Source organism: Nannobrachium achirus, assembly GCF_963921795.1.
Source record: "Nannobrachium achirus genome assembly, chromosome: 1".
Taxonomy (NCBI): domain Eukaryota; kingdom Metazoa; phylum Chordata; class Actinopteri; order Myctophiformes; family Myctophidae; genus Nannobrachium; species Nannobrachium achirus.
The window spans coordinates 30127802-30155080 of record NC_137810.1 but is presented as its reverse complement, the minus strand read 5'-3'; the positions used below and the strand labels follow the sequence as shown (position 1 = coordinate 30155080).

The window sequence follows — 27279 nt, the reverse complement described above, 5'->3', positions numbered from 1 at the left end:
TTTGAATACAAGACTTGTGCATGATACTTAAGTAAAGAATGCGAGTACTTTTCCCACTACATTGCCTAAGCACGCCAGTATTAGTAAAAGCACACATCACAGATAGATTTATAGAGTAATATAAGGCAACTGTAAATGTTTAAAAAGACGACCTGAAAAGTGAAAACCTGACGGCCGTATGCTAACACGCTAGCTTACTGCAGTTAGCCAGTCGGGAGAAAGCCTGGTAGGCGAGGTTAAAGCAGTTATACATTATCATAACATCCCATATTGATTTAAAACATCAATCCACTGTATTGCAACACACCATGACATCCGAGGCTATATAAACGTTTGCTTATTGTGGGTAAATTCGTTGTGTCTTGGTCACTGGTCTGCAGCAGATCCATCATTCATATAAATAAGTGAACCATTTCAATCTAAATGGGTTTCATATTGAAAGTGGCATTCTTTGATTTCACAAGCCATTGTTGACAGTTTGACACATTCCAACACAGCTTATTTAAATGCAGATTGCGCTTGTATGCTAATAGAGTCACAACTTCTCATTAGCTTTTCAGTCCATCATCATTCATGTAAGCTTTATAATTAGCTTCATACTAACATTAACATTAAATATTAACAGTACCATAGGCATACACATTAAGCAACATTATCTGTGCATAGAACGATACATTTGTTAATCAAACCAAATGTTTATTATACAGATAATCATACACATTGTAAACGTAGTATACAGTAGGCCTACATAAATGCAACATAACTTTAGGGTTTATTCTATAAACAATACGGCTAACCATCATCAAATAAAAGGGAAAAAATAGTCTGTTATTGAGAGATTATTCTATAAATAAAAACGAACTGTTTCATAGCATAACATCATCTTTTGTGAGACAGGACAAGATATTGAAATAGCGTACAATCTACACTTATTTAAACACCTTGGTTACATTCTGCACAATGGGTACTTTGAGTACTACTTTCTGCTTTTGGTACATTTTGATACCAATGCTTTTTTACTCAAGGGCTACATTTTGAATACAAGACTTGTGCCCGTATTGCATGATACTTAAGTAAAGAATGCGAGTACTTTTCCCACTACATTGCCTAAGCACGCCAGTATTAGTAAAAGCACACATCACAGATAGATTTATAGAGTAATATAAGGCAACTGTAAATGTTTAAAAAGACGAGCTGAAAACATGACGGCCGTATGCTAACACGCTAGCTTACTGCAGTTAGCCAGCCGGGAGAAAGCCTGGTAGGCGAGGTTAAAGCAGTTATACATTATCATAACATCCCATATTGATTTAAAACATCAATCCACTGTATTGCAACACACCATGACATCCGAGGCTATATAAACGTTTGCTTATTGTGGGTAAATTCGTTGTGTCTTGGTCACTGGTCTTCAGCAGATCATCCAGCTTCATTCAGCGCAGCATATGGGGTAAAAACGATGGGGTCCTTGTTCCTTCTCTCTGGGAAAGCAGGATAACAGGATCCAGGCGACCAAACATCTCGCCGTCGTCGCCGATCTATCAAGTACTTAAAACAAATGGGCTGAAGAGGTTTTAATTGTTCAATATTGTGTAACTGAGAAACACTTGTAAGCACGCTAGAAAACAGTTCCTCGTCCACAGTAGCATCTATGTTGCGTCGTCGTTGTTGTGGTTGTCTGTTGTGTAACTTGTGTTCCGTGTGTAGAGTAGCAGTTCCGCTATAGTAGTTTCGGGAGGGAACCAAACCAAGGGGCGGACCAGGCTTCAAAGCGGAACTAGTTTTAAAATTCGTTCTCAACCGGGGAATTCCATGTATCCCCGCCCCTTTCTATGTTGGTCCCAGAGTCAAAGGAAGAGAGGCCGACCGATAGGTGTCGCCCTTTCTTCTTTGACGATGGGTTCCCAGATTGGCAATCACCTGACCTGAAACCTTTTCACACAGACATTTGAACTGTATTTATAGTTTTTTATTCCTAAGAAATGTATTCCATTTGAACCCCGTATTCTCCCAGGAATATCCATCTGAGATTTTGGACACACTACTTATTTGGATAATTTAATTTAGTTTTATGCAGCACTGGCAATATGATGACATGAGACAAATTCAAACTTCTCATTCAATCTCAACCAAAAATGTTGGTTTTAGGAATGTATTTATGATTAAGTTCCGTAATTCTTTTATGCCTCTTTAATTTAGATTCTTGTGGAATATTATAATTGGACATTATAAGTGTGTTGTGCTCTTTGCGTGCGTGCAGAGCCGCCCATCATTGACGGGGACCTCCACTCCAACCGCATCGAACCGCTGGGAGGCAATGCCATTCTCAACTGTGAGGTTCGAGGAGATCCTCTACCGACCATTCAGTGGAGCAAGAAGGGTGTCAACATCCAGATCAGCAACCGCATTCGCCAGCTGGACAACGGCTCTCTAGCAATCTATGGCACAGTGGTAGGAAAACCTTTTAAGAAGTGTGTTGTGGTTGATACAGGTGCGATTATTTTGTGTTATTTTCAGTTAATAATTTAAATTGTTTGGGGTCTTTTCAGGGTGAAGATGCAGGGAACTACATGTGTGTGGCAACCAATGATGCCGGAGTGGTTGAAAGGAGTGTCACACTCACCTTGCAGAGTAAGGGTCTTTTATTGTTGTTTTATTTTATTTTTATTTTATCATGAATCACATTACATCGTACCTAATCTTAAAACCAAAATTGAGAATGGAAAATCAAATACATTAAGTCTTAACCTGTGCTTTCTATAAATGTCTTCTAAATCCTTCTAAGGTTTTTGAAAAACGTGTGTTTCTATGTCAGTGGTTCTCAAACTTTTTCTTGTCAAGGACCCCTAGGATTATATGTATTTGGCTGCCGACCCCCATCTCGAAATATTATGTATCAGGGAGTAGGGACCCCCCAGAAGCGAATATTTGAGTGACAAATGTTCCCTTTAAAAATATATATATTCAAAGATCTACAAGCTAGTGCCACGCTGTGAGCTTGTATATCTGCTATTTTTCAATAGCTAAAGTATAAAATAATTCCAGGTCTTGAATGGGATAAAGAGTGAAAGTCTTCTCTCTCATCCCAGGTACACCCAGCATCGTAGTGGAGCCGGTGGATACGGTGGTGGACGCAGGGACCACGGTGGTGTTGAACTGCCAGGCGGCCGGTGAGCCCACTCCAGTCATAGAGTGGTCCCGCCAGGGACGCCCTCTGCTGGCCAACGAGCGCTACTCGGTCCTGTCCAACGGCTCCCTCAGGGTCAGCAGTGCCCAGAAGGAGGACACGGCAGAGTACGAGTGTGTGGCCAGGAACCTGTTAGGGTCAGTGCTGGTCAGGGTCACCTTCACTGTACGAGGTGGGTCACACGTCTTGCTTTTTGCTTTTTTCCCCCGTTACATTTAGATTTTGTGCACCTCTAGTTCTCTAAAGCAAAGAGTACATTTTCTTTTCAAAAGTTTATTTTGTAAATAAAATAATGTTTTTAACTCTCCTACTGCCAGATTATTTATTTATTTATTGGGTCTGGCGCCATCAAAAAGCGGCTTACCTTGGCGACGTTATAGTAGATAGACAGACAGACATTTATTTATTTTTTTTTATTTTTTTTGGTTGTGCAATAGTGCACTTTGGTCTGCCAGGCAGCAGAGGGCGGCGTCATGCGAGAATGAATGTGAATTTGCCTGTTATGTGTTGAAGAAGAAGAAGACCAGTCACTGGCCATAGAGCCTTACAGCCGGAGGAAATCAACAAGGAAGTGAATTGTTCTCCGTTGATCTAACGCATAATGGATTTTTTACACCATCACCGCGGAAAATGTGTTTACAGTAGACGGCCGCGCGACCCCTCATCAGCTTACAGTCATCAGACGAACGAACCGAACGAGCGCCGTATTGGCATCGAGGTTCTGTAAAAAATGGGGCGAACGTTAACGTTCAAAGCGTGGGAAGAGTTAACATTTTACAAATAAACAAACAAATCCAAGAAATTCCATTAAAAAAAAAAAAAAAAAAATTAAGAAGTAGTGAAAATAGCCTAGTTCCCGAGCAAACGTCTAATCTCTCTTTTGGGTCTTGATCTAGAAAGTTTGGGAACCGCTGCTCTAAAGTTACTAGCTGCTGACCCATTGTGATTCTCCTATGTGGCGATAGTATTATTGCAACAATGCTACTATTAGGTTTTGTCAATTCTATTTTATATTCTGTAATTGTAGTAAAATTGTCAACCGAATAGCAATGCTCTTTTGTGCTCCAGTACACGGCGGCTATTCAAAGTGGACGGAGTGGGGACCATGCAGTGTGTCCTGTGGTGCCGGGGCCCAGAAGAGGCTGCGACAGTGTAACAATCCTCGGCCCGCCAATGGAGGGCGCCACTGTGCAGGGTTAGACGCTGAGAAACGCAGCTGCCAGGGAAAACCATGTCCAGGTAAGCATCCTTTGAAGAGACACAATCTACATGTACATGCATGTATTGTAGCTACACATGCATGCATCTGTGCATGCTTTCAGTTTCAAGTACATACACAAACATACTGCATGCGAATGTGTACAATGCGTTAAATATCAAGGTTGTACTCTTTATTGTGTGACAGTGGATGGTAACTGGTCAGAATGGTCCTCCTGGGAAGAATGCTCTCGCTCCTGCGGTCAAGGTAACAGGACCAGAGTCCGGACCTGCAGCAACCCTCCAGCACAGCATGGAGGCAGGCCGTGTGAGGGCAAGGCAGTGGAAGCCATTATGTGTAGTGTCAGACCCTGTCCGGGTGAGTCAGATCGCCCCAGCATCCTATTAAATATATACTCCAAATACACTGACTGTTAAATGCGACAATAGCTGTTTGTTTTCCCCATTCATTCATGCAGTCTATGTGTCTATTGAATACTGTTTGTACTGTATGTTTTTTTTTTTTACATGTATTGACTGTCTGCTATAGTGTCAGGGAACTGGGGTTCCTGGCTACCATGGAGCCCCTGTAGTGAGACCTGTGGTAAGGGAATGCAGACCAGAGTCAGACTGTGCAACAACCCCCCTCCTGCGTTTGACGGGCTGCAATGCGAGGGTCCAGACACTCAAACACAAGTCTGCAAGGACAGGCCTTGTCCTGGTGAGAAGGAAATGAATGTTTTAAAAGTAGTCACTTTCAAAATGGCATTATATAATGTTTTACCTAAAGGGCAAGGTCTCACCATCTGTCTTGGCCATGAATCCCTTTTATACCCATATATGGAGATTCCTGCTCTGAGTATCTGACATCACAGAATCCCTTTTATGCCCATATATGGAGATCCCTGCTCTGAGTATCTGACATCACTGTGATGTCACCTGTGATGTCACAGATGTGTCAGGGGAACCACTGTGTCAGGCATTACAGAGATACGGTCACATATTAAACTGCGACCTACGGTCGCAATAAATTAATTATTTGTCATTACTTTCAAAATTAAAAGCAGGGTTATTGCATAATCCTTTTAACCCCTACATTATCTCCTGCGGCTGTAGTCCAGTGGATGTGAAGTGCATTGTATATACATTTTGAAATGCAATAGGACTGAAACTGTAAGGTAACTGAAACCTGCTCCTCTCCTCTCCTCTCCTCTCCTCTCCTCTCCTCTCCTCTCCTCTCCTCTCCTCTCCTCTCCTCTCCTCTCCTCTCCTCTCCTCCCCTCTCCTCTCCTCTCCTCTCCTCTCCTCTCCTCTCCTCTCCTCTCCTCTCCTTTCCTCTCCTCTCCTCTCCTCTCCAGTGGATGGGAAGTGGTCATCATGGGTGAGCTGGGCAGCCTGCAGTGTTTCCTGTGGGGGAGGCACCAGACAGAGGACACGCCTCTGTGCTAGCCCCGCCCCTCAGCATGGCGGCAGGCAGTGTGAGGGCAACGACGTGCACATTGACTTCTGTAACAGTGACCCCTGCCCCAGTGAGTCTCCCCATGACTGAATCCACTCTCCAGCTAGGTTTCACATAATGACACTGATGAAGATACATAAGCACAATATGAATGCCATCAAACACTTTGTCTGTATATCTGTTTCTCTGTATGCAGTGGTGTAAATATACTTAAGTACTCTACATAAGTAAAAATTGTAGGTATTATATTTTTGAGCGGTGCAAACCGCTCCTATAGACCGATTATTTTTACCAAAATTATGATGACACTAATGATGTTGACATGAGTTAGCTAGACCAATGAAACACTTCGATTCTGTTGATTTGTCCATGATGTCATAGGCACAGAGGCACCCGATTGGTTCACCCTGATTTAGAACGCGTTTAGGCAGCAGAAAATACGTCATAAAAAATTATGTCATAGGCACAGAGGTACCTGATTGGTTCACCCTTTAGGCCAGAGAAAATAAACATGGTGTCCAATCAAATGCTTACTTGATTATGAATTGACCAAACTGAACAGACCAATGAATTTGAATTTCAAAATTGTATTAAATGAATATCACACATAAGCAGAGATAATAACCACACTTTTAGACAGACTGTGGATAATTTCACAGGTTATAAATGATAGGCAACTAATACAAGTTTAAAATACAAATAAACAGCTTTTGAAAAAAAACATTATGATGTCACTAATGATGATGACATGAGTTAGCTAGACCAATGAAACACTTCGATTCTGTTGCTTTGTCCATGATGTCATAGTCACAGAGGCACCCGATTGGTTCACCATGATTTAGAACGCGTTTAGGCCGGAGAGAATACGTCATAAAAAACGATGTCATAGACACGGAGGCACCCGATTGGTTCACCCTGTAGGTCATTGAATTTGAATTTCAAAATTGTATTAGATGAATATCACTGATAAGCAATAAAATAACCACACTTTTAGACAGACTGTGGATAATTTCACAGGTTATAAATGACAGGCAGCTAATACAAGTTTAAAATACAAATGAACAGACTTTGAAAAACTAAAATATTCATCTTCTGGCCTCTTCTCGCCTCTCTGGAGGCCTCTCTGGAGGTAAATAAGGTCACCTATCATTATGACACTCTTACAAGTTACAATCTGTAGCTTAGTCGACTAACTGATGAGAAATGACGATAAAGACTTATATAGTCTGAGCAGACCTCTAGACTGACATCATACACAACAAAAAGAATATTGCCATGCATGCCTATCAACACTGATTCGCGCAGGAATTAGTTTGCACCGCTCACTTCGCACGGGTGCGATTTTTACTATATGGATATCTTTACTACTGGAATATTTCCAAAGGACTGTACTTTTACTTCTACTCCATTACATCTCAAAGGCAAATATTGTACTTTTTACTCCACTACAATTATTTGCAAACTTTAGTTACTCGTTACTTCTAGATTTAGATTATTATTACAAAACTTACATTAAACACTTCAGCCCTATATACATTTGGGCCATTTGAAAATAGCCGATCTACAAGCTTAAGTAAAACATTTGAGTACTTTTTACACTACTGTCTATATGCCTCTCTGTATCTGTATCTTACTCTGTGTGTGTGTGTGTGTGTGTGTGTGTGTGTGTGTGTGTGTGTGTGTGTGTGTGCGTGCGTGCGTGCGTGCGTGCGTGCGTGCGTGCGTGCGTGTGCGTGTGCGTGTGCGTGTGTGTGTGTGTGTGTGTCAGTCCATGGTAACTGGGCTCCATGGAGTAGTTGGGGAAGCTGCAGCAGGACGTGTAATGGAGGCCAGATGAGGCGCTACAGGACGTGTGACAACCCCAGACCAGCCAATGGAGGCAGAGCGTGTGCGGGAGCAGACACACAGATACAGAGATGCAGCACAAGCAACTGTCCCGGTAAGTAAGTGTGTGTGTGTGTGTGTGTGTGTGTGTGTGTGTGTGTGTGTGTGTGTGTGTGTGTGTGTGTGTGTGTGTGTGTGTGTGTGTGTGTGTGCGTGCGTGCGTGCGTGCGTGCGTGCGTGCGTGCGTGCGTGCGTGCGTGCGTGCGTGCGTGTGCGCACGTGCGCACCATGTACGTCCATGACCGTGTTCTTGCAATTGATAATTGAATAAAATAATCGGTTAATAACAGATCCCGATTTTAGGCATGTTGAAGTGATGTTGAAGGTGAGGTATCCAAAAAATTTCACAGAAATTCAAAAATATTGAAAAGCTCACAATGCATCGCATCGGATTTTCAGAAAGGTAATAGATAGAATAATCGCTACAAAAAAACAAGGGCTAGTTGCAGCCACGGTGTGCTCATAGTGTATTTTGGGTGTGCCGTTGCAGTGGATGGTGCCTGGGGGGCGTGGCAGCCCTGGGGAGAGTGCTCAGCAAGCTGTGGAGGCGGAGAGAGAACTCGACTCAGAATGTGTAATGGTCCAACTCCTAGCAACGGAGGGCGGCTGTGTCCGGGAGACTCCTCCCAGCTGTCCAAGTGTAACAGCCAGGCCTGTCCAGGTAAGGGAGGGGTGTGTGTGTGTGTGTGTGTGTGTGTGTGTGTGTGTGTGTGTGTGTGACGTGGTTCTCAAACTTGGGGTCAGGACCCCAAGTGGGGTCCCCAAACAATTTTGTGGGGTCCCCAGATGATTAGCTTAATGTAAAAAAAAAATCTCACTCTACGGTAAACAAATATGAAGTAAGCAAGAGACAACGCCTCGCACTGCGAGGCTTTGTGAGCATGTAAATCTGATTTGTGGTGCATTTGTATGGGTGAAGTGTTTGTATTTTTATGTATGTTTTGTTTCTCAGGTGGGCCCCAGACGGCTCGTGGCAGCATCATAGGAAACATCAATGACATTGAGTTTGGCATTGCCATCCTCAACGCCACCGTCTCAGACAGCCTATCAGGAGGCAGAGTCGTACAGGCTACCATTTCCAACGTACCCAGGAACTTAGGTCAGTTTATCTTGTAGCAGTTCCTGTCGAACGTTTGCCAATTCCATGCAACCAATACAAGGCTGCTTAGCCTTCAGTAGATTCATACTCCACTTTTCGAGCCTAATTTATTTCATTTCGGCTCTGTCTAAACTATGATATGGCGTCATTCAGAGGATTGGGAGGAGGGTAACGCAAGGGTAACATCATTAATTCGGCTCCAAATAGACAGAGCCGAACCGAAATAAATTAGGCTCTAAAAGTGGAGTATGAATCGACCCTAAGGCTCGTAATAAAAAGGTTTTCTCTTTGCGTAACCTCTTAACCCAGGCCCAGCCATGAGGAAGCTGATCTCCCTTCTCAATCCCATCTACTGGACCACAGCACAGGAAGTAGGGGAGGCTGTCAATGGCTACACGCTGACAGGAGGCGTCTTCAGGAGGGAGACTCAGGTGGAGTTTGCCACAGGTAAGAGGCCGAAGCTCTGAATGTGTCTGGAATTTCTATTCAAGTGGAACATCTTTGAAAAATAATAACTTGTACAGATCAGATAATGAGATTATTGTTTAGATGTATGTAGCATCTGTGTAATGTAATTGTTTGTTGCTAGGTGAGATCCTGAGGATGACTCATGTTGCCAGGGGGCTGGACTCTGATGGAGCGCTGCTGTTGGATATAGTCGTGAACGGACACATCCTACAGCTGCCCTCACACGCTGACATCAGCATCAAGGTACAGAGGCCACTACCGTACATTAGAATACCGTACCCTTGTTAATCGTATTAGCTGCAGCTAATTGCTTACATTAGGGCATTCACGAATAGTGATTTTTTGTATTCTAATTATTCAACCTCAAAGTATTCGAATATTCGACAGGACTGGCCAAACTGTAAAATATTAAGTAAGCAAGAGGCGAACATTGTGAAAATAGACGATCTAACGCGAGGCGTTGTGTAGATATGCTATTTTCACAATATGTATCTGCGGAACCGAGTCACATTAAATGTAATACCTACAATTCCAAGTGCTTGTCAGGGAGTAGAGCATTAACACATTCATCCACCAGGGGCATTGACAACTCATTCTTATGACTTCCTATCTAGCCAAGCTTTATAAACTGTATATTATTTAAAGAGAAAATGAAAAAAAAAAAAATAAGCGAATATTCGACTTCGGTGAACAACGTTGAATAGTGACTTTAATATTTGAATATTCGAATATTTGGTGAATGCCCTAGCTTACATCACGTTGTAGTCAGTCTTATGCAGCCTGCCATGTTTTTACCCTGCTGTCGTTTCTTTTTTACTGAAACATGAAAAACAAATTGCTAAATCAGCCTAGGGTTAAACCACTATTGTTGCCACAGACGCCAGCAACACTTTAATGAAACATGAAATACCACCAAAGACATTCTATGCTGTAACACAGGACATTGTTCTAATGTGTTGTACTGTATGCAGGACTACACAGAGGACTACATCCAGACTGGACCGGGGCAGCTGTATGCCCTGTCCACACGCATGTTCAGCATCGACCGGGAGAGCGTGCCTTACTCCTGGAACCACACCATCACCTACGACGTGTCCAAGGGCAAGATGCCTTACCTGGTGGAGACGCTGCACGCCACGGCCATCAGCGCTCAGTACCACCCCCTGGAGGAGGTGCTGGAGTATAGCATTCATGCCACCATCGCCAGGGGTGAGATATCATGTTTTCATAAAGACTGAGTATCTAAACATTTAAGATCTACATCTGCTGTAGGTCAATGACAGTTTCAAGGGACCATAGTGGTGGTCTGGCTTATTAGTCCTATTGAATATGACTCACATTATTATATTACTGTAGAGAATGTTCCAAGGCATAGCGTAGTTTGTTAGATTTTTTGGATTCTGAAAATGAACTTGAAGAGTAGATTCTCATACAATGTCAACGTGACACATCACAATGCGTTGTAAGCTTGTAGATCATCTGTTTGAGCTATTTTTGGATTTATTCTAAAAGTCCATGACTTATTAACCATGCAATGATGTTTAGACAACATTGACTGAATTATTCAGGGAGCTTCGGTACGGTAAGCAGTTAACAGTTGAAAATTGTCTGGTCATGTACAATATATGGCTAATGCTGTGAATAAACAATGACATGTATTGATTCCAGTATGATTGTTTAATGAGCTTAATATTACACTCTGCAAACACCTTGAGGATCTCCTTCAATCTGAGCTCTCTGTTTTCCCTATATTTGTCTCTTTTATAAAACACCAATTACACAGGTGATCGCAGTAACCAGTGCCCTCACGGTTTCAGTCTGAATTCTGCTGGGCCCTATTGTGCAGGTAATGTGATAACAACAGCAACAATAATGATTTTTCTTTTCACAAAACTCATCAGATTTTTTTGCAACACTGATTTAAATTCATGTTTTAAGGTCAAATAATAGATTATAACTGTGCTTTTTCAATTCATCTAAGTATATACTGTTAATAATACTGCATCTGTTACTCTTGTTGTTGAGAGTGTACAAATGTAACCAAGTGGAGGGTCCATTTGGTTCCATATTTACAATCTTAAATGAATTTGAAGGATTTTACTGTGTACTTACTGACCTCTACATGTTGTGGCACACTGTGGGCATTGATAGTGTTTTGTGTGTTCATTGTTGTTTCTATTCTGCAGATGAGAATGAGTGTGAAGTGGGGAACCCCTGTTCACATGCCTGCCACAACGCCATGGGAACCTACTACTGCTCCTGTCCACGGGGACTCACCATATCTGCAGATGGAAGGACCTGTCAGGGTACTTAAAGCACACACAGCCTGTTAGCCTTCCATAGTAGCTTTCCGTGTACTGTGGACGCCTGTATTTCCATGTTACATATTCAGGCTGGCATACAGTACACAAGTTAACACATTTAGACAGATATCTGCGCATGCGCGATTGCACACACACACCCGCATACACACACACACACACACACACACACACACACACACACACACACACACACACACACACACACACACACACAAAGAATAAACGACAATACAATTAGTATTACATGAATAGAGAAATACATTTTAATTCATTGATTCATCTGTCCTTGATCTCAGATATTGATGAGTGCTCTCTGGGCGGGCACATGTGCCATGATGCACAGGACTGTGAGAACACTATTGGCTCTTACCGGTGTGTCATGCGCTGTGGGAGGGGTTTCAGGAGGACAGCAGATGGTCTGAGTTGCACAGGTACAGTAAACTAATGATACATTTATTTTCTTTGAATCTCAAAGTTATGCTGCTTTATTGTTGTTATTCATGCTTTGAAGGCTTGATAATGTTGATTATGCTGGTTTTTAATACCATTCATTTACAGATGTGAATGAATGTCAGGAGGCCAACCCATGTAACCAGAAATGTCTGAACACAGTTGGGAGCTATCGCTGTGCCTGTGAGCCAGGGTACCAACTCAGGAACCGCCGCTGTATAGGTTAGACAATTACTCTTGCACTGAACTACCCCATACACTTACTTAAGGAGTTTCCCCATTCCATAAAGGAAAAAATGTATTAATCTACAGTAACCTAACCTCTCCCTCTTTGTCTCCCCAGACATAAATGAGTGCAGACAGAGGGTTTGTCGCTCAGACCAGCAATGTAAGAACACACGTGGTAGTTACACCTGTATTGACCTCTGCCCCAATGGCATGACTAAAGGTGGCAACGGGACATGTGTAGGTGAGTGTTCAACTACTACTGGATGGAGTTCTCTCTCACTCAATTAACCTGGATAAATGCAGTTGCTAAATAGGAGGTGGACAGAGTAGCCAAAACCTGTGCTAAAATAAAAGTATTGTTACGTTAAATTACTAACGACTCAAGTAGAAGTAAAAGCTAAGACAGAGCACGGCAATACCTAGTGAAACAACTCAAGTACTGATTTATTGTTTAAATAATCAGAGAAAGGGTTAGAACCTAACTGAAATGTCTAAAATGTAACATTATGCTTGTGCAATAGAAATAAACAAAATATAAACCTGCCATGTGCAAATATGTCCAAAAATAGTGATACACAATAATAAATGTAATCTTTACAAAATAAATTGAAGCAGAAAGCACATTATATAACTATTGTATTTGGTATTCTGGCCATTCATTCTTCATTTTGTATCCTTGTTTTAATGGTGAAATTGAGTTATGTGTCATAAGCAATTTCCAGTCAGCGTCTTTGGTTGAAGTTTCTCTGAGACAATGAAACAAACAGAATGTGAATGTAATTATAACATTAATTGGTAAAATAAAAGCAACAGCATAATATTGCAAGATGTAAAGGAGTAAAGTGACTGACATTCACCATAAATATACTCAAGTAAAAGTGAAAGGTATATCCTATAATACTGACTAATTGGAGGACCGGACCACGTCATCGCACTCATGTCACTATGACTCAGCCATAACCCAAAGCATATCGCAATGCAGCTACGCCCAAAATATGTAGTGTGTTGTCTAACCTCAATGTGTCAGGTGCAAACAAATCAGTCAGCTTGAACAATCACTATGGAGTTGATATCCATGACCAAATATGGCACCAGTCGGCCGGCAGACCACAACAACAGAAGGGCAACATACAGTAGGTGTGAGAGCCCAAACCTCTAGTTGCATTAAACTGTTCTACTACTACTAAGGTTACTTAAGTGAATGCACCAGAGTTGATGTAACTCTTTGAAAAAGTGCCTTTAGCGAATAAAAGATTTTCTCTATACATTTTGTCACACATGGCTCCAGCCTCCAGTACACGTGCCTCAATACCCCAATATCAACAAATGATCAAAAGGGCGTATAACACTTGTTGTAACATGGTGGTATTAAACGCTGTGTCCTGTTGGCCTCCTGTAGACATTGACGAGTGCCGAGATGGGACCCATCAGTGCAGATACAACCAGATCTGTGAAAACACCAGAGGCAGTTACCACTGCACCTGTCCGCGGGGATACCGCTCTCAGGGCGTGGGGAGACCATGTGTCGGTATGTGCATTCTTTCTATTCCCACTTATCCCCACAATCCCACCCATCCCTCGCCAGACACATTCATAGTATGTTAAATAGCATGACAATGCGGTTTGCATCGATCCGGCTGGAAACAATATTTGCGCAAGTGTGATAAAGGTGAGTCTAAGGTGTGTAATGACATAAACTGCAAGTAGAATACTTGAAATATTTTGCCCTGGTTGATCCCCACCAGACTTCTATCACCCATATCACCCTTAACCCATCCCATCATCTGCATTGCTTCTGCCAGCAGAATCCTTTTTTTCTCTCTCTCTGACTCACCTCTGTTTAAATCACTGTTTAATCCTGCTATTTGTCACATCGGCCTGACATTACATGCTGCTGCTACTGCTTGCTTACATCACTATAACACTGCAAAGAAGACCCCCCCCAAACTAACTCAATATCTTTCAGAGGACTAACATATTATATAAGGTCCCTTAATTAAAGAATTTAAATTGATATTAATTCCATACATGGTCAGATAAAAGTAAAAGACAGGATAAGGAAGGACCAGATGAATGGAAAGGTAACCTGAAAATGAATGACCAGCACCACTGTCTCTCATGGCTCTGTCACTGTCACCTTTCACTCTCTTTCACCTTTCCATTTTCAACCTCAACCTCATACTGGCTACTTCTTTGAGTCGCTATGCTTTTGTAATGGCATACATTGACTGTCTCCCACCCCCCCATGTGACATCATTAACACTGGAATTTGATGTCTGTCTTTGTATAACATGCAATGAATTGGATATTGCACCTTACATCAAAGATTGGTACATTTATTTACATTTTGTTTTGATTATTTTCCCATAGAAAAGAATGTCAAATTATCATTCACAATCACAGTAATTTGAAGTTATCATCTTCAAAATCATGCTAACGTTTTCATTTGATATGAGAGGTATTAATGTTATTCTCTCATTCAAATCATATGAATGTATTCATAGTCTCAATACATTTCTGTCTTTGGGACATGAAAATGTATTGTCATGCAATGGGGTAATTGACATTTCCCCTTTTCTTTGTCCCCTCTCATCTTCCTCCTCTATTTTCATTGCATGCCCTTTCTCATTACCTTAATTTATGGCTCTGTCCTTTTTACTATTTTATCATTCACCTCCCCTTTGATTACTCCTCAACCTCAATATTCCCTTACTTCCTCCACTATCTCTACCCCCTCCTTTCCTTCCGTCCACCTTCTATGCCATCTTCCCTTCTTTCCCTGGTGCTGGTCTTTCTTTGTGCTGAGGGCAGACATTAATGAGTGCCAGCGGCTCCCTCAGCCCTGTGCCCACCAGTGCGTCAACACTCCGGGCAGCTTCAAGTGCACCTGCCCACCAGGGCGCCATCTGCTGGGCGATGGCAAGTCCTGCGCTGGGCTGGAGAGGCTGCCCACCTATGAGAGCTACTCATATGGCTACCGGGCCTCCCAGTCCTCCCCCGAGCAAAGCTCCCATCAGCGCCTGTACCACAACCTGGCCTCTCACAGCTACCACTCCTATGGAGCCAGCATGGGCCAGCGCTATAGGAGTCGTAGCCGCAGAGAGACCCGCACACAAGACCCACAGTGGGGCGTCCTCGTCTGTCCACAGGGGTTTGAGGCCAGGGGTGGCTTCTGCCTAGGTAACTATAGAGGATAGGCAGGACTAAGATGGAGAGAGGAGATCATAGAAATGTTTTGATGAATCTGTTTGCTGTGCTTAACTTTTCTGCTGCTTTACGGCGTGTTTGACTATGTTGTGAATATGCGATTATGTAAACTAATCATGCAGTTTTATCCTCTGATTGTGTCTGAATTGTTGTGCACTGTGTGTGTGTGTGTGTGTGTGTGTGTGTGTGTGTGTGTGTGTGTGTGTGGGTGTGTGTGTGTGTGTGTGTGTGTGCAGATATCAATGAGTGTGAGGTGAGGGACACGTGTCAGCATGAGTGTATGAACACCCCAGGGAGTCACAGGTGTCTCTGTCCTGCTGGTTACCGACTTATGACCAACGGCAAGACATGTCAAGGTAAGAACCTCTGATCCATCCACAGGTATCCAGGCATCTGACCATACTTCGTTGATCGGAGTCCCCCCAGGGGTCTATACAATAATACAATATTCTTTTACTCCCGCCACCAATTATCTTTGCAGAAAATATGAAAATATTGCTACTGCTCCTACCACTTTTGTCCAAACCTCAAACCATAATTTGGGGAACAATGTCAGTCTAGTCAACTAACTGAATCGTCCAGGTGGTGTAACCATCATTCAAGGAGCGATTTTGTAGACTAGACCTTCAGGACATCGGGCTGCTACACTGCCCTCACACCAACTTTACATCACATCTCTGGGTTCGTAGGCAACCTGGGCCTGGTGGAGACCTGTGCTCTGAGGAGCACACTTTTCTAATTGTTCTTGTTTTCTATGTCTACAGACATCGATGAGTGTCTGGAACAGAATATTCAGTGCGGAGCCAACAGGATGTGTTTCAACATGCGAGGAAGTTACCAATGTATTGACACACCTTGTCCACCCAACTACAAGAGAGACCCAGCCACAGGGTAAACACTTGATAACAATCAGTCTATTCTTTAAGTCTACTTATCGCAAACAGATTACTAAATTCTCAGGTTTGGTGGAGAAAGGAAATAATGCCTGTTTAAATGCCCATGGGGAGGAACTGTATCACTCAAATACCTCAGGCCATAACATCGTAAATCTATTAATGGATGCATTAATTTATAAATCCTGTCTCTCTCTGTGATTTCTGTAGATTCTGTCTGAAGAACTGCCCTCCAAATGACGTGGAATGTGCCCTGAGCCCCTACGCCCTGGAATACAAGCTGCTGTCACTACCTTTTGGCATTGCAGCCAATCAGGACCTAATTAGGCTGGTGGCCTACACCCAAGACGGTGTGATGCACCCCAGAACCACTTTCCTAGCTGTGGATGAAGACGTCACGTTACCCTTCGCCCTGCGAGATGAGAACCTTAAGGGAGTGCTGTTTACCACACGGGCATTACGAGAGCCCCACACATACCGCATGAAGGTCCGAGCTCTGTCCTTCAGCGAGGACGGAGGCATCGAGTACCAGACAACCTTCATTGTCTACATTGCCGTGTCCGCCTACCCCTACTGAGAGCACTTTACATGACATAAAAGAAGGGGGGCGGTGAGAGGTCGCGGCCACCATGCAAAGCACCACTGAGTGCAAGCGTTAGTGGCGACTGGCTGTGTGTGGTTTGAAAAGGATGCTGCATCAGTCAACAGACTGAAAAAAAGAAAAAACAAGCAAAAAAATGTACTTGTTTGGAGTGTGAGGTCACTATGGGAGTACAACACTGCAAACTGAGAATGGATATAGAATGGGAAAAACGCAAGAGAGAGGCTCTTTTGGTTAGAGGAAAATGGTTATTTATTGGCCCCATCCCCTGGAATCCTGTTCATTTGAAATATTCAGGACTTTGTCATTCAGAAGTTGTTTTTCTTGTCTTGTCCCCCTTGCCCCTATAGTTATTTATGGTAGACCAAGTCCTCAGGGCCAATAAATCCACCACTGGCCCAGAATGTAGGTCCAACCCTCCTTATCTGACACGACACTAAAATAATCCTTAATTTAGTCTATAATTACATCTACCTATGATTAACTTATTGGGAAGTGCTTGAACGTGAAAACGGGGCAGTCCCACCTTTGCCATGCCATTGTATGAAACATCACGCAAAGAAGCAACAATGTGACTACAGGTGAAGGAGCTGTTCGTTTCATTAGTATAATATGGTGCTCATCTTGGCAAGAGAAAACTTGACTGTCAAACACTCATCCTCAGGTAATTGCCCATCATAACACAAGATTGCACAATGGGATCAGATAAAGTAGTTAAAGCATCATCATAGTCATATTCCATCCAATTACCAAGATGTATTCTATTTTTATGTGTATATAGGTGTTATTGTTTTCTGATAATGTATTGCTATATTGTACTGTATTCATTTTTTATATAAAAAATAAAAAACCTAATAAAATGACAAATATACACTCAAACTCTGCATTAGTATCTGCAACACAACCTCTAGAAAAAGTGTTCCATCATTGTCAGTTCATCAACATTTTGCTATACTATGAAAACATTTGAACATTTATGCTTGTGAATGAATATATGACAACCTTTACAGTATAAACAGCTTTCACCTTTTTTATTTAATTTGAAAAGCACAAACATAAAAAAGGAATATGAGTAAGGCAGTTGTACATCGGTTTAGTATGTATGTATTATAATCTTGTTCGAACACTGGCTTGATATACACACGCTAACAACATTGTTTTTCTTTCTTTTTCATTCTTGTGTTATGCTAGCCAGTACTTCATTAGAATCTAGTATCTAATGTATGGATGCATCAACACTGACAGTATTATTTAAATCATGAAATTCCATGTCTGATATCAACTAAATGATTATATATTAATTTGTTATTAAAAAATATGTTGATGCACTCATGATGTATCAGGAAGAACAAGTGCTTGATTGGAAATGAGTGGAAAGAACACCAAATTCCCCTTATTCGTTCGGAAACTTAACATGACATTATCATAAGTGTTATATGTGAGCAAAACACCTGTTAACACTTGGACAAGCTGACAGTGTTATAACTCATTTGGCAACAAAGGCGATCCACCAAATAAGGCAGAAAAAGTAAAATGGTGTAGGTCTCCCCCTGCTTATAAAAAAAAGTAAATTAAATGAACGAAGAGAATATCAAATTAAACTCCATTTCAATGCAGGATATTGGAATTTTCCCGGCAAAGACCCAAAGCATGTTAAAAGGGACAAATGCACGCAGGCATGAAATGCTTGAAATTATACATAAGTTAAGTGAGAGGGATCATGCAAGTATTTGAAAGGTAAGATGACTTAATTTTGTGCAGTTAAATTTCCATTATGCACTGGGACTAAAATATGAATTGTCTGAATGGTCAGGCTATTGCACAAATAAATAGCTATCAAAAATGGTGAGACAAATCAGACTTAAATCCGACCATTTTTTTCCCCTTTAAATGAGAATTCTCATGCCGACACCATTTTCCTGAAAGTGAAGGGGCACTTCAAAATGCACCTCCGATTAAATGTAATAGCAGAGCCAGTTAATGCCCTGTAGAGTATATTTTTGAGTGGACATGAAATAGCAATGAAAATAGACATTAAAGTGGGATTAATGATCGAGATAGCAGACTGTGCTGCATCATGGGTACCACCACCAGGAAGCCTCCATTAAACACTTTAGCAAAGAATACATAGTGATGGTAAACAAATACTGTTTTCTGGGAGTTTTCCTGAGAGAAAGCTGAAAACATTAAGCATTTGTGGTGTGTGTGTATTCGTCTACAGTAGCTAGTGTTGAAACTATTCTGTTTGTTGTCAAAACAAATCATGCCCGTCAGCACAAATGTATGTAAATGACAGTTTTTCATATGAGACTATATTGTACAGGTGCATATACACACTGTATATACAGTATGTATGCATAGTGTATACATATATATACACAGTATACACACACAGTGAGGAATAACATTTGATAGACTGGATCACGCAGGAGGGAAATAAACAAAATCTGATTTCTTTTTTACAAAAAGTGACCCAGATTTCATTTGCCGTTTCATGTCATACGGTCTAAGTCACATTGGGTTGAGAATCAGATTTGCTTTATTTCCCTTTGTTACATATCCATCAGATTACTTTGTGTACCGAACCACTGCAGTCTCAGTAAGGTGGGGTGTAGAGAGATCCTGTGTTAGACCGTCTTCCTGGCTGTTAGTACCCTGACGATGCAGCCCACTCCACCTGCTGACAGTGCCTGCGAGAGAGGAAAAAACACATTACTGATGGAGTGGTTTAACTGGATATTGTTCCGTTATAATGTTTAATCTTTAAACGTTAAGCCTACCTTTTCATGCCACTGCAGCAGGACTGCACTACTGTTCTCTGATGGTTTTTCAAAGCCTTTGTAGATGTACTTCATCAGCAGGTCCACTCCGTTCTTGTCCAGGGACTGCACTCCTTTCTCTATGTCACTGCTTTTGAAGGCGCTGAGCACTTTGAGCACCAAACCTTCAGCACGATCCTTGAGGGTAACAAGTGAGAAAATTAGGTCTTTACCTAACCTAGGAGGGGCTGCAGTTGAATACAATTTCTTCAAAGAAGCAGATCCTGCACACCGTCTCAAGCATGCAAATAAAAAGGTTTTTATTCAAAATGAGACATTTTATAACAAGACAGTAACCTTCTCTGGTCGTTGAGAGACCTGAGGAAGAAGCTGTGTGAATCGAAACGTTGCAAGACAGTCAACAGGATCTACTTCTTTGTTCTAATGCAATCTCTTTCTGAAGCACCTGCTCCAAAAAAAGCCTTTTCTATAAAGTGTGCTGAAGAAGCCCATTTCCTGATTCCTTAGCATGCGTGATGTACAAGTACATCCCCTGCTAGTATGTCACAAGGATTACTCCCAAGCCAGCCCTAGATGCAGAGTGCCAAGGAGGGAGGCACTGGTACCATTTTTATAGTCTTTAAGTTTGGTATGACTCTGCCATGGGATTGAACCTTCCAGCCAAACACTCTAACCACAAGACCACTGAGCTGATATTTTTATTGACTGCATTAGCAAAACACAAGCCAGTAATTTTACTCTTGTTACAAGGAGAGGACCAGGTAGTGTTTTTCAGATGGCTATGCTTAGAACCCCCTAGACTAGACCAAAGAGATTTCCAGATTTTTCTCAAGACAAAGAACAAGCTAATAGACTGAGCAAGGGTAGTAGAGTTTGTGGTTGTTGTGATGTAATTATTGTATGTAATACAATTTATGTTCACACTGTTTCACTTGTGTTGGTCAGGTAATTACGGTATGTGTTAAGTAGCTTCATCAGTATGACATTCCACATGCCTTATACAACACCCAAGCAGATATGATGGACAAGTAGACCCAAGCAAATGCTCGATAGCAGACACAATTAACTAACCTTGACGTTCTGGTTCTTTGTGTTGATGGGTGGGTTCTTCAGAACAGCGTGTAAAGCCTCTGTGAGATTCCCTGTGCAAAGAATGTTAAGGAAGCATAACATTCTGTACAATTTAGGCATTTGTCAGACACTCTCATCCGGAGCAACATACAAAGACCATGCTTGGCGTAAGTGTTAAGATCGAGGCATGAATCATATGAATTACATTTACATGGTAAATGGTCAAGTAGTGCAAAGAAAACAATGAACTGCAACAACGTTACTGGGATAACAGGTAAACAAATTTAAACCTAGCTTCAGTCTTGAACATATGTAAACAACAGTACTATCTGTGGTCAAGCAAACAGCATCACATATAGCATATGTTTAGTAATTAAATCAACATATTACATTTGCATAGTATAACTTGCATACGCCCTCTCTGACACAGGAACTAGAACTGATGTTTACCAAGGTATGATACACACTTATAAGGTAATATGGAATAGCTGTACTAACTTCCTCTTTTTAAAAGGCCTATACATTAAATAAAAGGCTGAATAGCTTGCAGGCTAACTGTTTGTTAGAAGGCAAACGTTTACATCTTTAACGTCCTTGTGGGTGTTTGCTGTAGTATGTGTGTAGAACCACAAGAATAGTATTCAGCATTATTCAGGAGCAGCAATCCTTGGAATGTGGGCTGTTTTAGAAAGACAAGTCTGGACACAGTGATTGGTTGCAAGAGCTTGTCATCTTGTGGATGTACTAGACGCCTATCAATGAACTCGAACGAAAAGAGTTATCGTTATCGTCTAATAACAGTGCTAAGTATTTAAACAAAGACATTACATAGGCATGCAGTCAAGTGTGCCATTTTGCACACTGTATAATTCATTGAAAGGATATTGTCTGATGAGTGAATCAACCTCTGCCTCGTCAGGACCCACTTGGTTTTCTCCTCCGTCCTCCTCGTCCACGAACTTGTTCTCGTCGTATTCGTCCACGTCCACTCGCCTGAAGCGGTCGGACACCGTGTTCTTCGACATTTTTGCGTCTGGGTGTTTTATTTGGGGTAAAAAGACGTGAATTTCAGCTAGAATCCCGGCCTATCGCTAGTCCTTTCTATGGCTCCCTTCTTCCTTTACCTCTGGCCTCTGCCTGTAGTGTACTTCCGCCTTCATTCGCCTATCCGCGCCCCCCAGTGGTTACAATCAGTGGTGTAAAGTAATTAAGTACATTTACTCAAGTACTGTACTTATAAGTAGAGTTTTGAGTTGAGTTACTTTTACTTATACTGGAGTATTTCCAATTATCAGTACCTCTACTTCTACTCCACTACTGCACCTCAGAGGTAAATATTGTACTCCACTGTCTGCAATTATTTGAAAACTTTAGTTACTAGTTACTTTATTGTTAGTATTACAAAACATACATGAACCACTTCAGCCCTATACATTTTGGCCATTAAAAATAGCCGATCTTCAAGCTCACATCTTTGTAGATCTACTATTTTTTAATATATTTTTTTCATTTTCAAATGATTTGTATACATTTTATACATTTAAAAACTTGTGAAATAGGACATTCATTCTACATATAAATTAGTACTTTCGGTACTTTAAGTATATTTTGATGCTAATACTTTTGTACTCCCACTCAAGTACATTTTGAATTCCAGACTTTTGTATTTTTTCCACCACCACTGGTTACAATGTGAAAATGTGCTTTCGTGCTTTGTAGTTGCAGTATGTTCCCACTAGGAAGCAGTACAACCTAAGTCAAGACATGAGAGCGCGAGAGACCCACAGATAGCCTACTAAAATTATATCCTACCTTTCATACTGGTGTTATCCTTACAAAACCAAACGCACTTTTTTAAAGCAGGTTTTTAATTTATGTTATTTTACATAATTGGATTGCAACATTAAAAGTGACACATTTCTTTGTTCTATTTTAATTGTATGTCTTAGTTTTGACAATGTATAAACATGTTTCCCATTCCAATATAGCTCCATTGAAATGAAGAGAGAGAGAGAGAGAGAGAGAGAGAGAGAGAGAGAGAGAGAGAGAGAGATCCTCATCCTGGCACTACACAGGCAAGTTAAAACCAACAGCAGTCATGCATAGGAGTCTCTCTATCTATACAGTAAAGTTAACAATCTTTTTGACCAGCAAGCTAAAGAGATATCAGTCACCCTACACCACTAGATGGTATCATTATTCTTTACAGACAGCATACACAAATCAACTATAGACCCCCAAGCATAGACCTACAAAACATCAGTAGGCTACTGGCTGTATGATATCATTGTATGTGCTTGTGAGTTCTCCTGTTATCCTGTTATCTATTTATCCAGGCCTCCACTAAATGACTGGTGAATTCCATGATTGTGCTCCTTTGTGTTTACCTGACTTTCGCCAGATGGTGGCAGCATTGCGTTGCATTGCTTTAGCGTTAAGCTCTGTCCACACCGGCGAATTAGCGAAAGCGACGTGAAAAAGCGAACCAAAAAGGCGAAGAATTCGCCATTCGCCCTTTTCCATACACACCAAAAAGCGACGCGAATATGCGTATAATATACGCTTAATTCGCCTAAAAACGAGGGGGCGATATCTGCCTGCAGCCCTGCATAGCCACAGGAGAAAGGAGAAGAGAGGAGAGAGGACAACGGAGACAGGGAAACAAATAAAACAATGGAAACTACATCCTCAAGTGATGATGAGACCTGGCCGTGGTTGTTAGCCTATTAAATAAGAAAAAGAACAGAAGAGACAAGTGACAACACGCGTTCTCCGTTCCCCTCCCCTCAGCTCCGGCCGGGGCATAGTAGACAGGTTCGGTCAGTGTTTTTATCATAGCCGGGTCGGACTCGGAATGGCCGCATCACCCTCGGAATACGGGGCTGTCAATCATTATGTGTATTACCCGAGAGGACCCAGAGGACCCGTACTGTGTGTGTAGGCTGCTTTTTTATGCAAACTGTAAAGCAATCAATCAATGTGTGTGCGCGCGCTGGCGTGCGCTATAAGGAACGAACTGGAGTTCTGTTTAACGTGTGTGCTGTGTTTAGGCTGGCCTGACCTAGGATCATGGTCTGTTAGCCGTGAGGCAGCGAGATGAATGGCTGTGTAACAGAGAGATGATAATGCTGGTCTGGGATCAGTTTAAACAGCAGGGGGAAAAGATATTGGTGCGTGCGTAATGCATGCGTGATGCGAAAGCAATGAGAAAGCAGCCGCGACCGCGTACAAGTTAAACCATGATTTACCTCTCTGTAGTTAGAAAATAGCCTAAAAGTATTCCTTTTAATCTCTGGCTTTTGTTTCGATCTTAATATTATAGATTCCTTGGTAGCCTTCTTCTGCCTGTCAATCAGTTAACAGCGCACGCTGCACGGCAGCAGTGAGTTACATGAAAGAGGGTTTTTTAATAATGATTAAATAGTCGGGTCTCTCGGAAATAAAAGGATTTCGGGACAACATGTCACGGGTTTCGGTCTGTAAAAAAAGAAAGTCAGTGTAAAGTAACTAAAAGTAGCCTACATTTACTTGAGTAGCCTGTACTTGTAGGTATTTGTACTTGAGTCGAATTTCCAGTACTTTCCTTCTAATCCACTCATTTCGGATCCTATTGTAGGCTATTTAATACCCAGCGATTTATTTTAAAACATTAGTCTTTTTGCAGATATAAAGTAGCCTACAATAACAAACACATAAACCATGCTTTTACCAGTAATAAGACATTCGAGTAGGCTACTTTTCCCAAGCAGCCACGCAGACGAGACACGGAAAAGGAGAAAGACACTGTTCCCCTCGGCCAGTCGGCCTCAATGTAACGTGAAGGTCCCTCCACCATTCTCTCTCTCTCTCTTGAAATAGGGTAGAGTGAGCTTACTTTGATACAGAGAGAGAGAGGAATTCGCCTTTGAACGTTCGCTAAATTCGACACAAGGGCGAATAAAAAACAGACGCCTTTTCGCTTTTTCGAAATTCGCGTTTGGTGTGGATGCTTCCATTGACATTATAAGGTTTTTAAAAAAAGGCGAATTATACGCTAATTCGCTATTCGCCAATTCGCCCTCTGTGTGTACGGACCTTTACGCACTGCTGCAACTATCTGGCGAAAGTCAGGTTACCTTTGTGTTACTGGTGTTAGAATGAATACTGCAAAGTGCCCTCTTGGACGGCCCAATGGTTTAAAAAACAAATAAATACCCATGCCCATACTTTTGCTCAATGTGCAAGATATTGCCCTTACAGTGGAGAAAATATGATTGAGAAGCGCTAGGTTGCCCTTCCAGTAGAGAAAATATGAAGTGTGTCCACTATATGGCACCCTGCCAGTGTAGAGTGCCATACCTTCTGTCATGCTCGAAAAGTATTTGGCCTCTACGTGCTCCTACGTGCGAGACAACGTGCCCTCATGAGTGCAGCTGATGCCCTTTTTATAAAAGAATTTCACCCCTGCTTGGCTTGTCCTCAGACAGCCGGAATCTACAACTGGGCCCCAGGAAACTATATTATCAAATTTGCAGATGATTCAGCGACAGCTATCCTTTGTTTAATGAATAAAATGAAGTCATCGTCCTAGTTCATCTCCCATTGCTTTGGACTTCCACTTGGAATAGTGTTTGTGGCAATAGCATAAATGCCTGGCCTTCTTCCTCTAGTTGGACAAGGAAGTCTCCAGAAGAGTAATAAGTCAGGGATGATCTGGGTGTTGCAAAAACAGCTCATCTCTATGTGAGACAGTGAGAGTGACTTCCTGGTCCTGATGCTAAAAAAAAAGAAAACGTTAAAAAAAGAAAGAATAAGAGTCTTCGATTAATCGAAGAGTTCTTCAATGAATTGAGTACACAGGACCTCAATTGAAGCCATAGTTTTTCTTGGCAAAATCCTTTTAGAAGACCTTGTTACTATGAAAAACTCCACCGGCTGTCTGTCTGTCTGTCTGTCCGTCACGTCATGTCACGTCACGCCACACTTTTGATCCTTCTTAACACTGGCACCGTTGGCCCTATCGATGCCAAACTTTGCACACACACTCCTTGGATGGCAAATCCCAACCTCTGCCCCTGATTTCTCACATGGCCCTCTTCTAGAGCCACCATCAGGCCGATTTCTGCAAAACACATTTTTGGACACTCTACACGGTATCTCTAAAGTCATGTCATCGACATGGATCATGTCCCATTTCCCATATTCCCTCCTGATTGGCTATGATTGTCTTCTAAAGTTTGTATATACGATCTGACGGTCACTTATCTCCCGATTAGGGAGTCTTGGTATTGGTATTGTATACTTTACTTCCCTGTACCTGTCTACTGCAAACTGTTAATAAAGTATTCAATCAATCAACCAATCTTCTGTTGGCGATACTAGATCACCTTTAGTCAGGTCAACTGTATACAGAAGGTGTTTAGAAATACAGACTATGATGCCCACATTTCTATTCGATCAACTCCTGTCTGGCAGGGGGAATAGAGTCCTTTTGTAGGGGGTTACAAGAGTATGGGCTGACCTTTGAAGAAAAAATTAAAGGACTCCCGCGCTTCTTCACTTGCAATTAAAAATGTATTTATTGGGAACATGAATACGTTTCAGTACACAGACCTTTGTGAAAGTCTGTGGAAATGTGGTTCCTGGTCCCAATAAATATATTTTTATTTGCAGGTAAAGCAGATAGCGTTAGTCCTTCTTCGACCCATGGGGAGAATAATGTCTATCTAACATCTGCAGCAAATGACAGTGATGAAACCTGACCTATGGTTGGATTCTGAGCAGATAGCATGAAATCAAATCAGTAATTGCATGTGTGTGAGGGTGTGCTTGCGTGTGTGCGTGACTGTGTGTGTGTGAGGGCATGCGAGCATGCGTGCGCACGTGCATGTGTGGGCATGCAAATGCTTGTGACTCACTTCATTCACGACTCTTTTAAAGGTTGCAGTGGAAGTATTTATTTTACCGGGCTGGTTATGGCTGAGAGATTGCTGGTCATCCATGGTGGTCCATCATGATAGATAGGCTTTTAAGCCAGAGCTTTATCTCATGATGTCAGGTCAACGCCTACGCCAGTGAAAGCATTTACGGGAAGTAAGCTGAAATCTCCACTTTGCTAATGTACTGTATTCATTTTAACTGTAATCAGACAGATCATTTGTCATAAACAAATCATTGCATCCTCTTGACCAAACCTTTACATCATGGACAAATAACCAACAGTGATCTTGAAACCTTTTTATCTTCAGAGCTAAAAATGACAAATGTACTCTCTCACCCTACTTATTAAAACGTATTGCTTCCAGAAAAGTTTTTGGCAATAGGCTCATTATTTATTTTGGGTCTGGTTTAAGAAATCAGATCCAAAAAACTATCAAAGACAGAGCCTTGTTCTCAGGACTTCTGGGGGAAGTGACACACCTGCTGTACTGGATATTACTGTAAGTTTTCGT

General features: G+C 41.8%; 2 protein-coding genes across 2 annotated transcripts in view; one reads left to right on the top strand and one right to left on the bottom strand.

Moving 5' to 3' along the window:
- The window catches only part of hmcn1 (hemicentin 1), a gene marked incomplete at both ends in the record, with an annotated part of 207151 nt that extends 190178 nt beyond the window's left edge, over positions 1-16973 (top strand). The window contains 23 exons of the mRNA XM_080728122.1: positions 2261-2451; positions 2550-2631; positions 3090-3359; positions 4256-4426; positions 4593-4763; positions 4935-5105; positions 5743-5913; positions 7612-7782; positions 8218-8388; positions 8680-8826; positions 9136-9273; positions 9416-9537; positions 10266-10503; positions 11078-11140; positions 11481-11600; positions 11915-12049; positions 12177-12290; positions 12412-12537; positions 13696-13824; positions 15108-15476; positions 15740-15859; positions 16268-16394; positions 16607-16973. Of these exons, the coding sequence (XP_080584248.1) occupies positions 2261-2451; positions 2550-2631; positions 3090-3359; positions 4256-4426; positions 4593-4763; positions 4935-5105; positions 5743-5913; positions 7612-7782; positions 8218-8388; positions 8680-8826; positions 9136-9273; positions 9416-9537; positions 10266-10503; positions 11078-11140; positions 11481-11600; positions 11915-12049; positions 12177-12290; positions 12412-12537; positions 13696-13824; positions 15108-15476; positions 15740-15859; positions 16268-16394; positions 16607-16973 (3884 nt within the window). The remainder of the gene's footprint in view (positions 1-2260; positions 2452-2549; positions 2632-3089; positions 3360-4255; positions 4427-4592; positions 4764-4934; positions 5106-5742; positions 5914-7611; positions 7783-8217; positions 8389-8679; positions 8827-9135; positions 9274-9415; positions 9538-10265; positions 10504-11077; positions 11141-11480; positions 11601-11914; positions 12050-12176; positions 12291-12411; positions 12538-13695; positions 13825-15107; positions 15477-15739; positions 15860-16267; positions 16395-16606) is intronic.
- A 1041-nt stretch (positions 16974-18014) lies between these two features.
- On the bottom strand, positions 18015-21973 carry arpc5b (actin related protein 2/3 complex, subunit 5B). Its single transcript, XM_080733185.1, has 4 exons — positions 21734-21973; positions 20849-20921; positions 19778-19954; positions 18015-19687 (listed from the first exon to the last, which is right to left on the bottom strand). The coding sequence occupies exons 1-4, from the start codon at positions 21871-21873 to the stop codon at positions 19625-19627; spliced, it is 453 nt and encodes a 150-aa protein (XP_080589311.1). The 5' UTR covers positions 21874-21973; the 3' UTR covers positions 18015-19624.
- Positions 21974-27279: the final 5306 nt, after the last annotated feature.